General features: G+C 40.0%; 1 protein-coding gene across 2 annotated transcripts in view; it reads right to left on the reverse strand.

Annotated features, from left to right (window-relative positions):
- magi3b (membrane associated guanylate kinase, WW and PDZ domain containing 3b) overlaps positions 1-12,590 on the reverse strand; it is a 109,896-nt gene that overhangs the window by 24,859 nt on the left and 72,447 nt on the right. For both annotated transcript variants that reach the window (XM_026307571.1, XM_026307572.1), the window contains exons 2-3: positions 11,278-11,394; positions 4,572-4,691 (exon numbers count right to left, since the gene is read on the reverse strand). In XM_026307571.1, coding sequence (XP_026163356.1) covers positions 4,572-4,691; positions 11,278-11,394 — 237 coding nt within the window. The remainder of the gene's footprint in view (positions 1-4,571; positions 4,692-11,277; positions 11,395-12,590) is intronic.

Genomic DNA, 12,590 nt, shown 5'->3' on the forward strand with positions numbered 1-12,590 from the left:
ACTCATCTTCCTCAAAGCTGTGAGAAGGTTGAGGAGGAGAAGGAGGTTGGATGAAAGCCCCCCCCCCCGTCGCTTGACCCAATGTTTACTAAGTGGTCCACATCCTCATTTGTCAAAGATAGCTTCATTAACAGGGATGACACAATGATAGCAAGGAGAGACTGGGTCTGATGGCTAATCCCCTCCTGTCTCCTGCCACACGCTGACATTCATCAGCCAGACACCACCTCTGTGATTAATTACGTACAAACATGTCTTCTGGCCTTGAATAAATGTGTACTGCAGATAGAGGTGTGTGAAAGCATTGTGTCAGTAAAGATTTGTGGCCTCATTTGACATTCTAAATGGAGGGAAGCCTCATAAGCTGATGAGCAGTGGAGCTTGTATGACGTTACTTGTGATCCTTGTATCACAGGGTTGATGAGCCACAAAGAGTGAGCCTCTTCTTTCAAAGTGCGTGCAAGCAATTTCATGGTGGTGGAATTAGCTACTGGTAATGAAAGGGCTCCTGGTATCAAGGGCACTATGCATAAGCTACACAAGGTCAAACTCACTCTTTCATCTTGCCACACAACTATTCATACTACAAACGCTGCTACTAAACTATTACAAGAAATGTACGAATATTACACCAATTTCATCTCCAGCTCTGTTTTCTTTCCTCGTTAAAACCAGCTCATTATCACAATGGGGATCCCAAAACAACAAGCTTCAAGTGGATCTTGATTTGGCAGAAATATGAATTCCCTGGGAGCAGATTAGAGATGTCATTTATCAGAAAACAACTCATACTCCTGGCAGCTGTATCGCCAGTCTTGCATTTCAAGTCTCTGGACTAGTGCATTTGCTACGCCTGTTCTGCTCTGCTCTGAGAGAACGTCTCATCCTGAAACTTAGAAGCACAGAGACTAAGGGAAGGACCAAAAGCCCAAAAAGACATGCTCTCATTGCCTAACACAGATGGCTGATGTGTCTGGGATCCTCTGGAGCGACAGGGAGTAGCCATCATGTATGCTACCATTTACAGAGCAGCCTGGACACAAGGGAGCAGTCTCCCTCTGGCCTGGTGTGCATCTGTGTTTTATCCAAAGAGCCTTCCTTGAAGATAAGAGATTAACAGGGTCATGGATGGCAGAATGATTTATAAAAGTCGAGGAGAGGGTGTTTAAATTGAAATTATGTGTACAATGCATTAAATGACTCCCATAAAATATTTCCTAAGAAGAGAAGAATTGTTATACATGAACTATTAGCATAATGAGCATTCAGGCAAGTCATCTGGGACTATTAGTTAGACCATTATGATTAGCTAAGAATCCCATCAGCTTAGTACCTTGAGCACAGCTCACTTAATGTATGCTTATAAACTGAGCTTTTCACAAAGGGAACGTAACCCTTTGACTTACACAGGAGAACACCAGACCATTTTTAGTTTCCTCTTTTCAAAGAAAAAGAAATAGGCTGTGCTTGAAGCACAGCTAAATGGAGTAAATCCCATTCCTCGATCCGATTACTTCCAGCTCCTCTTTGAGTTCACTGTGCTGCTCAGAGATCAACAGTCTCTTCTACAGTGGCCATGCAGTGCTGGTGCTGACTGGGTTTAAGAGGAAAAAAAGAGGGAGGAACAGCCACTATCAGAATGTTTGGTTCTCTCTCAGGGATAGCAAACTGAAACCTTCCAACTTTTAAGCTAATCCACACGACAGCAAGCAGCCAAGGCAGTCCTGCTTCCACTGCTTCCACTTGGAGCTAAGGAGCTCAGTATATTTCTATGCCTCTTCCTCAGCCTCCGTGGTTCTGTATCGACTCTCTGTGTTATATGTTCTTCCTCAGTTTGCTTTCTCCCTCTGTACCTACAGTCAAACTACAAAAAAATATGTAAAGCCTTTCTGTTTCAGGTCACAGATGTAGGACAGCTCATGGGTGACTTGACATTTACTGAAACATGTTTTTTGAATTCTTAGATCATCTATCTCAACACATGGAAGGATGTGAGCATGGATGTATGGATGAGTGCTCATTTGTGTGTGTCAAATGTCATTGCTGCTGCTGAGCTAAGGGATGAGGGAATGTCGCCTTATCACAGGGACCAGAGACTGTTGGAGGAACCTGCCTCAGCAGGCCCAGATCACACTTCACATTAGAATATTACAATGCAAAGTCTCTCTGTAAATACACACACACACACGCACACACACACGCGTGCGCACGCACGCGCGCACGCACGCACGCACGCACGCACGCACACACAGTTATACAAATAGACAAGCAAAAACACACTTGTGCATACCCAGAGGAAGGTATTTTTCATGTGACTAAGAATGTAACTTTATCTTTTAATTTTCTATCATACATGAAGCACAATGATGCAGCTGAATGGTTGTGAGAGAATGGTACATTCACATGCCCAGAATCTGCCCCTCAAACATTAAGAGAAATCCTCTCTCATTTCACAGCAGCCTGGATTTGTGGCAAGAAAGAATCAGATTAAAGAGAGCTGGAAGATTATCATGTTATTGCCATAATCATTACGCAATGTGAGAGAAATCCTCTGTTCCAATCCCTTCATGACACAAATACACTGCAACCATGTGACGTTCCAAGACCGCTGAATGCAGGGCAGCTGTTTTTGCCCTATTTTAGCAAAAGGGGTTAGTAACACTTGGCCTTTCAGCTGTTCTCCAAGCTCCAAGTATTGTATAAACATCTAACTGGAAGGAACATGACTACACTTGTCTCCTTGTTATAAAATATTAGTCACCACTGACATATTTACTGCAGCCAGATGCTGTCAAGTAAATTCAATTATCAATTTTCTAAGGAGGGATAAGACAAGGGAAGATTGGTACTTCAGTTGGCCCTAAATTTTCAAGTTCCAGTTAGGGATGCTTGTGGTGAGCCAGCATTTACTGGAGGAGGATAAGAAGGTTGGTTTATCCCATGAATAAAGCATGACTTGAGAGTAAGAACACGAGTGGGACTTCCTAATGTGTGACAGTGCAGCAGCTGGTATGATCAGCAGGTTGACTGTTTACATGAGGTCACCATCAGGTACAAACTGCTTGCATGCTGAAACACTGCTGTGTGAATATGAATTGGTGAGAAGAAAGATACACAGATGCAGAAATAGACAGAGGGAAGTAAATCATATGCGGTGACAAATAATGTTTTCATTCATATATAAGACTGACCATACATGTACATTTAAAGACTGACACACATCACAGGTAAACATGTGGAACTCAGAAATGAAAGTAGCTAAATGTGACCAGAATTGGGTCACTAATAAAGGAAAATTAAGTCCTGTGTTAATTGTTTCCAAGATACAGCTTCAGGTCAAAACTGCATCAAAATAATTCAAAATTAGGAGAGGGCTGTGCAATTATGCTCCATAGCTTTTCTGCAAAATGTGGTATAGCAGTGAGAATGGTGCCACACTAATCAATATAAATGTATCTATTTACCTTTCCATTCATTTATTGGTTTTTCATGTAACGTTTTCATGCTTTTTTAATAAAAACCTGACCAAATTGCTGTGTAGCTTCTAACGAGCAGTTACGAGGCATCATGATCAGACAACCCCCTCCCTCCCATGTAGGCAAATTTACTCACCTGTGTGTAATTATAAACCTTTATTGTGAAATATCTTGAAAACTGTAGGTAACCTGCACCTTCATTACCTATTTTGATTAGATTAATAAGAAAACATGTAGGAATTAGCACATTTTATCTTGGAGGTCGATAATTTCCTAAAATTTGTAGATGAGTGTGATTTATCAAAAGGGAAAATATGCTCACTCTATAACTCTGTGGAATTTTAGTTTTAATTAAAAACAGACTAATACATTTCAAATGTAATAAAGGAATCAAGCAGCATCTTTAAATTTAAATTTAAAGACAAGGGTTGTTGCCTTAGAAATTCTAAGGTCACAAAATCAGGTTCACTCAGCATTCAATCTACTAGTTTATAAATAGTGTAATTTGCAATATGTGTAATCGTAGAATGTGAATTCCACCTCTGGTCATTAAACAATCTTCAAAGCAAAATACAACCACAGTGGTGGTTATCGCTCTTTAGCCTACTAACTGAGTGAAATAAGAAATCTGCACCTGCATACCACACCTGTCACTGCCTGCTGGCTCTAAGAGGCTGACTAGGAAGCATTTACTCTCTGGCACAAAAGGTTTCCTCTAATCCCTGCTGATAAGAAAACTTACACCGTTGTGCAGGTTTCTTACAGAATTTCTATTTATATCTAAGGTCTGTATACCTTATCATTCAGTGGCCAATTTTTCACACTGTAGAAAAACTGAACACTGAAGTTTATCCAAAGGGCTCTGAGTATCACTGCTACTCTGGCTGTCACTTCCAACAAGTCTTTAATCATGTTTGACTGATCAATAAATTTTGCCTGCTTGTCACATTTCACTAAGGCGGGCTGTAACTCATAATGACTGTGAATATTGAGCATTCACTCACTCCATTATAGAGAGCACTCAATGTGAATCGTGTATAAAAGTGCATACAGCCAGACACACACAGAAGTGTCTAACACTGTGGTGATGCTTACCGTCATAGGTCCCACTCTCTAGTAGAAGTCCACTCTCCTCCAAAATCCTAAAGTCTCCAACACTGATAAAGTTGTAGTCCACACCTGGCACCTCTCCCTCTCGAGGAAGTCGTGTGGTGCCTGAAAAAAAAAAAAAAAAAATTTGGATTGCAGATCCCAACATGTTCTACATAGGAAACATACATATGGCAGTGGTGTAATAATGTTGCTTTTCAGAAGGGACACAAACCTCTAATCTAAATCTAAAAAAAAAACAAATTTCTATGTTTGGGAATAATATTTACCTGATACATAAGATAAGATACAGATGATCCACTTATTTGTGTCTATGTCGTTACAAGAGTGCAGAACAGTTGTCAGAAGGATTGATATGTCATTTTGGAAGGACAACCCAAAAAGAACTTGGTGCCATCCTGTGAAAGATGGATAATTGATGAAGGCTTCTACAGAACTGAGGGGGTGTAATTCGTTTAATCCTCCATGAGTAACTGCAGCTTCTAGTAACAAGTTAATACTGGGAGGTATTTTCTAGCTACAGCTGAAATGAAGAAAACAGTCGAGTGAATTAGGGATATGAAATATGATGGGAGTTATGGGTTTTGTAACCTCCTGATGTGGATTAGGTTCACTCAGTCCCACAGAGAGGGGTGTCAGTGTAAATGACACAAGGCCTCTAACAGCTGATCTTGTTTGTGAGGCAAGGCCACAGTCTATTTCAGTACTAATTCAATACTGTGTTTTTTCCTTCAAGAATGATTATCACAGTGCACAAATGGACAACATATGATTACATTAGCATGAGGATTACATAAACCTTATTCCATGAATAAACAGGTAGGATCATTATTGCACTCAAGGCTAATTAGATGGCTTGTCACCAAACTTATGAACTCTATAGAAATTACCACAGGGGAAGAGGAGAAAGGAAAACAAATATTTGAACATTAATCAATCATCTGGGCTACACTGCAGGGTATCCGGACCTTCTGTCGCTTATGGTTATGGAGCAAAAACATTAATTGTCTTGGCCTGGCGAATCCTTTTTAGGGTTATGGGGAGGACAGCGATGTGGGAATTGTAGGAGGAATCCTGGAAAAAACACTGAAGAGAAAAGACCACCAGTCGATCACAGGGGCTAACATATATATATGGGAATGTGGAGTCAACTAAAATGGGCAATTTAAAAATTTAAATCACCATGACCAGTGTCAGAGAAAATCAAAGCACACCAAGAGACCCAGCAGCGCCAAAGATGGGAGGTAAACAGAGAAACAATACAAACAATCAACACAGAAAACCTAATCCTGAAATCAAGAAGGTTGCTGGGAGTCAGGAGCAGACTGTGTATCAGGACCAGAGTTTAACAACTGAATAACCCTCACCGTATCTGTGCACAAGAGCAACTAACAGCAGCAGTGCTTTGCATCAATTATAAGTTAAGGACATTTACTGATCTATTTAATAACAGCATGTGATGCATTAAAACAGCCTTAAATACTTTATTCTGGTACAACTAGGATGGAACCTTATTGAATTATGCTCTAGATTCCTTGACACTTGTAGACTCTGCCAATTAATCTGCAGATTGTGGTGGCCCACTGGCCTGTTAAGTAACATTTATGCTGATTTCCCTTTTGTTTTTCCACCCTTATATTTTCTTGATAATCGGACTGTGACAGCTTCGCTGCACCGAGCAGAGGAGTAAAAACACAGTTTGAAAGAGAAAAAAAAAAAAAAAAAAAAAAAAATATCAGAGAAGCTTCCTTCCACTGTGTGCCTTGATCCCACAGTTTGTGTTACCAAATGCAGTTGACATTATGTCACATGTGAGAATGCCAACCTCTACTGCTTCTCATTACCAACTTGTCTGCCTGCCGGCACTGGCTTTGGTCCCTCAAAAATGTCCCCTGTAGCCCAATTACTTGAGCCACAGTTATGTACCTGCCAAGTGTCTCCCTGAACCATCATCCTGGATGTCACACCGATATACCATAAGCCTCCTATTGTGGATCAGTCGGCGCCAATATAATGAGGGCTTACTGAGCTTTGAGGGAACAGCCGAGTGAAAGCAAATGTAGAACTCTAACATTGTGTCATACGTTCATTTTCAGTGCAGACACCGACACTTTGGATATGCCTGCAAATAAACTGTTGGAGGCTGGTCTTTCAAACAAATTGCTCAGTGAAAAAGGTGTAGTCGATAGACTGCAGTTAATTAAACCAGACAACACCATTATTTGGTTGTAGAGAGGCTTTATCAAAGAAAACAAAGATTTTCTGTCAGCATACAAAGTCCTACACAGAGATTGTTAATACAGCAGGGAATATATTTGGATGATGCACTGATGGGAAAGTAGAGCATGTTACAGTAGTAGGAACAGTTCAACATTGTAGGCAATACTTTCATTTACTTTCTTCAACACCAGCCTTATGTCTGAATAGTAAATATGTAGCCGGAGCCAGCAGCAAGTTAGCTTAGCTTAGTGTGCAGACTGGACACAGGGTGAAGTAACTATCCTGGCTCTATCCAAAGGAAACTGATTCAGTCTACCAGCAGATCTAATTCTCACCGGTTAAGATGGTTTATCTTGATGTTTTAATCTGTACAAAAATGAAAAAGTATGAAAAAGTGAAAACAAAGGAAGTCACTGTGTATACTGCCAAGACATAATCATATAATCCTCCATCTAAACTAAAACCTCACCAAAAATGCCGTTTTTACACTTTAGTTTTAGTACGCAGTAAATAAATCTTTGCAGCTTTGCATTTACCAGACAGAAACAAAAGTCTTATCAAGTTTCTCCTCTAACTCTTGTCAAGAAAGTGACTAAGCATATTTCCCAACATGTCAAAATATTCTTTTAATTTTATGACCACACATAGTAGCTGAAGCCATCTGTTTACTTGCTCCTGTGTGTGTCTGTCTGTCTTGTACTGAAACAAACTGTCACTTTAGCTGTGCAAGGTCTCACGCCTGTGCACTGAGGAGACCTATTTTTTTGAACCGTCTGGACTGAGAGGACATCACGACGAGAACAAACGAGGTAATCAGTCAGAAAAGGCAGGCCATAAATTTAACATGGTGATTTCGTGCATAGTTGTATATTGGTGCGTAAAAAATGGCGTAGGACTTTACTGCTGAAATGCTTAGAAAGAAAGTGGAAATAAGAGACTCATTACAAAGCCAAAGTCTTTTGGACCTTTTGTGATTTGTTCTGTTTAACAAAAACACTTACTGGACTGTTTTCATATTGTAATGTTAAAAGCTACTGCAGCAACATTTAATATAAAGATAAACAATTTATTTACATCTCTATACGCTTTTATGCCAAGAACAATAATGAAACATCGAAGAGGCGGAAGAAATGAGCACATTAAAAGTTCCTGAAATTGTTACAGCGTAAAGCAGAAAGGCCACAGTTTACAGATGTATGCATACATGACATGCCTCAGTTCATGCCTGCACTACTGAACATGCGTACCTGGGTCAGTGCAGTGTGTGTGCATGAGTGAGATAGTTTGTGGGAGATCAATCTTTCTGCCCATTTCTGATCTCAGTGGGGAGTCAAGGGACTGTGTGTGACCCTGAGCTTTCTGTCCTCCTCTTTTTGTCCTCTCTAGATCTCTTGAGAGCCTCTTCTAGCAGTTTTGTAACAGTCCAAATGAGATGGAGCCCATCCCAAAATCCAGTGAAGGAGACTCAGGGATTTATAACATACAGACAGTAAAGACCTTGTCCTCTATCACTCTGTGCCACAAGTCCTCTATCGCTCTGTGCCACAATGTCTCTCCTATTCCTCACTGCCCATTCTTCTTCTTTCTTTTTTAACCTGAACAATTCTGTTTTGGCTTTCACAGCTGCCCTAAAAGTAGAAACTAATACTTTCATTATGGTCCCAAAGTGTTGTGGTTCAGCAGAACTGACCCTGTGCTGGTGGTAGGGGACACAAACAGGGCAGACAGCACAGATCAGCTGCAGTTTTATCAGAGTACAGCAGTGGTAGCTGGTAGTTAACTTAAGTGGACCATTGGCACAGTGACACAAACCATCTCTGTTAATCCTCTTGCTCTGTGTGTGACTGCAACACACATTTTCGATAGAAATCTCCTCTCACATATGCTTATTTATCTTTTATCTCTATATTTATTATTAATTTGTAATGTTCAAAACATTTAAACCATTGTTTTAATGTTAGAATGTGTAATTATCTGGCTTGGTGTACTTCCGCCCCTATTACTGATTTCCCACAATGAGAACATGACAAATTTCTGCGCACAAAAGCAAAATATGAAGATTTTAATCTTTTAAATATAAGATTTATGTGATTATATCCTCAGTTTTATTAGCTGTTTATTAGAGGATATGTCAAAAATATGCCTTTACTTTCCTAAGATTCATATTTGATTATGTAAACAAACTCAACTCATAAATATGAAGAAATCGGCAAATAGCAAGAAAGAGAATAAACAGAGTTTAATAAAAGGCAGGCAAGTGTTACTGAAAACGAGAAAGAGCAAAAGTGAAACAGAGAGGGTGAAGGATGGGAGATTGAAAGCGAGTGAGTGAATGATGGATGCACCATCACTGTGCTGGTCCTGGTCTCTTGCTCATTAAGACAGTAATTCAAGTAGGGGATTAGAGAGTCATGCAGCAAGGCGACTGGCTACTGATGATGAATGGTGGGTTACGGTCTGTAAAACCTCAAAGACCACCACTATTGTACATGAAAAAACAGAAAGCCATGTACACTGTGGTAGTTCTCATCGGGGTGCGTACAGGTGTATGTGGGGGACAAAAAGTCGTGCAAGTGTGTGTTTGTGTGTATTTGTGGAGGAATGACCAGGTGATAATGACAGGTTGCAATGTCCTTGGAAGAGAATTTGCTGATGGCATGAGTTTTGCATGAGTCTATTATCATCTATCCACTGTAACTGACCTGAGAAATATTCAATAACAATTCAAGCTGAACTCAACTGGCCACGAAACAAAAAACTCAGAAAGTAACTGACAGGCTTATGAAAGAAAGGCGTGAGCGAGTGAACGGCAAAAAGAAGGGATGGCAGACACACACAAAGCAGACAGAGACGAAGAAGGAAAAAAAGAAAGTGGTGGGGGCAGGGAGCTGTGAGAAAGATATTTTCTCACTCAACACACACACACACACACACACACACACACACACACCCTCACACACACACACACACACACACACACAATGAAATTAAATATACATGATAGGTAAGCAAATTACTTCCTAAAACATTCACACATATTCGTGCAAGTGCCCTCTGATTGAGGCAGAGCAGCTTCCAGTGCTCGGGGGGCAGAGAGCAGAGAGGCTGCTTGTTTGTGACAGTGCTGTGCCCAAGAGTGCCATCGCCTCAGGAGGACTCGCTCTGCATGTGACTAAAACCTCAATTACGGCACTTCTCTGAGCAGAGTCTTCAGCAGGACATCACAATCATTCGGGCGAACATGACCCTGACACTGAATAGTTAATCTGCTGATGTGGTTTCAAGTCCACATTTTGTACTTTGAAAGAGCTGTGTAAGGAGCAGTACATCAGAAAAGAGACATCTTAAAGTCAGTATTTCAGTCAATTACAATTAATAAAAAAAAAATTTGCTCTTAAATTAATAATCATCTTTGTATATAGATGGAATTATAGCATATTTTAGCTGCAGCAGACAATGAGTTTTCTTAATAAAAAAAGAAATCTTTTGAAGAAAATAAATGAATATTTCTACATTTTGAGGCATTTGCACCATTGTGTCAAATAACTGGGATTTTGCAACCCACACAAATCTCAGTCATTTAAAAATGAAAACTTTCAAGCTTATGAAAAAGTTTGAATGAGATAAAAAAAAGACTGCAGAGACGTAAGCTTAAAAATGTGCTCTTTTCTCATTTCCTGAAAAGTGACATTTTACAGATGCAAGTTTTTTGTCTGTGATGGCTAAAGTCATTATTTTTACTCTACTACTACTGCTTCTGCTACTTTTAGCAAAAATACAGTATGTGGTGCCATTTTATACAGTAATTATACAGACAATTAGATCAACAGCTTTTAGCAATGTTAATATTTGATTAAACAATATTGCAGTGGCCAATGGACAATTTAATTAATCTTAATCTGAAAACATATACAGTTCCCTGCAGTGGTTCTTGGTAGTCCACAGTAGGAACCTTTATATTTACTACACCATTACTGATTTTGACAAAGAATAGGTCTAAAAGCTGGTGATGGCCCTGCTGAGCAGAATGTCAGTGAGGAAAAGCAGGGCAGCAGAGAAAAAACGCAGGGTTATTTATGGAAAGAATATGACTTTGATCACTGTGATGATACGGCACAGAAGTAAATAAGTGACAAGGGAGTTAGAGAGATGTCCTTGGTCAGGTTGCTATGGTGACATTGAAGGGTGTGTGTTTCGTGTGTGACAGAGTGAGATCACAATGAGTGAGTGGATTATGTGTGTTTGTGACTGTGGTGTGTGAGTATACACTCCTGCATAGCTTAATAGAAGCTGCCTCGGATGTGTGATGCACACAAAACATCCCTGTTGTTCCCGTAGGGTGCTTCAGATTAAGAGTGTGCATGCATTGAAAGTAGGTTACACTGTACGTTCCTGGTTTTCTTTATTCTTGCAGGTGCTCTGGAGTGCAGTTAGTGGGAGTAACATATGCAGTCCTGTATGATCCACTTACAGGGGATGGTGCGAAGGTAGAGGTTGTCGCGTATGATCTGTTGGAGCTTGTGGTCCAGCGAGCCCTTCTGAAACTGCAGACTGAGGTAGTGGCGCAGGTCTGTGTTCAATACTTTACCTGCAACAAGAGAGGCAGAGGCAGAAGGGGTCAATAAAAACATATTAGTGCTCTCTATGAAGGGTTTATGTTTAAAAGGAAATCTAACCAAGTGGCATGTACCTTTATAAAGTCATATACCACAGAACTAAATCAAACAGTTACCCTTGTATAGCATAGATGTTTAATTTTCTGGTATTTTCAAGGTATTGAGTACTTGATATCATAAAATAAATTCCTATCTGAAGGACTTAACTGAATGCCTACTTTATTCCAGAATAAATATATTCATTTAAACTGAATCAGTTCAATACTTCTTTTCTTTTCGGCTGCTCCCTTCAGGTGTCGCCACAGCGAATCATCTGCCTCCATTCAACCCTATCCTCTGTATCCTCCTCAGCCACACCAACTCTCCTCATGTCGTCCTCATGTCATCCAAGAACCTCCTCTTTGGTCTTCCTCTAGGCCTCCTTCCTGGCAGCTCTAACCTCAGTATCCTTTTACCAATGTATTCACTGTCCCTCCTCTGAACATGTCCAAACCATCTCAATCTGGCTTCCCTGGCTTTTTCTCCAAAACATCAAACATGAGCTGTCCCTCTGATGTCCTCATTCCTGATCCTATCCATCCTCATCACTCCCAGAGAGAACCTCAACATCTTCAGCTCTGCTACCTCCAGCTCTGCCTCCTGTCTTTTTCTCAGTGCCACTGTCTCTAAACCAGACAACATTGCTGGTCTCACAATTTTGTGAATTTGTTGGAAGGCAATTAAAGTTAAAGCAGCGATAATATTAATTCAAGACTTCACTGAAATACAGGCCACATACTTGCATCGTATTGCAAACGGGAACATAAAGGCAGTTCGAGCTAGTTGTTTGTCATTTGATGCAATGCTCAGTCATCAGTTTTAGTAGGCTATAGTTATCCAGTGTTAAAACCATCACCGTTCTAATCAAATATCTTTTTCTCCAAGTAAAAGTGTATTTATTCACATTATGTGACACTTTGTTTCCCGTAAGCAATTCTCTAATTGGATGAGGTCAAGTTAATGAAACGCTCCCAAAACCATTTGGATTAATAGAAAACTCCTGCTGTTCAAACTGAGAACAGGGCAGCTTTTTTTTTTTTTTTTTTTTTTTTTTTTTTAAAGCTATTTTTCACTTCGCTTTCACTTCAAAATTATACACTGCATTACACACATATACCTGTACGTACAG

The sequence above is a fragment of the Mastacembelus armatus genome, chromosome 5 (assembly GCF_900324485.2).
Source record: "Mastacembelus armatus chromosome 5, fMasArm1.2, whole genome shotgun sequence".
NCBI lineage: Eukaryota > Metazoa > Chordata > Actinopteri > Synbranchiformes > Mastacembelidae > Mastacembelus > Mastacembelus armatus.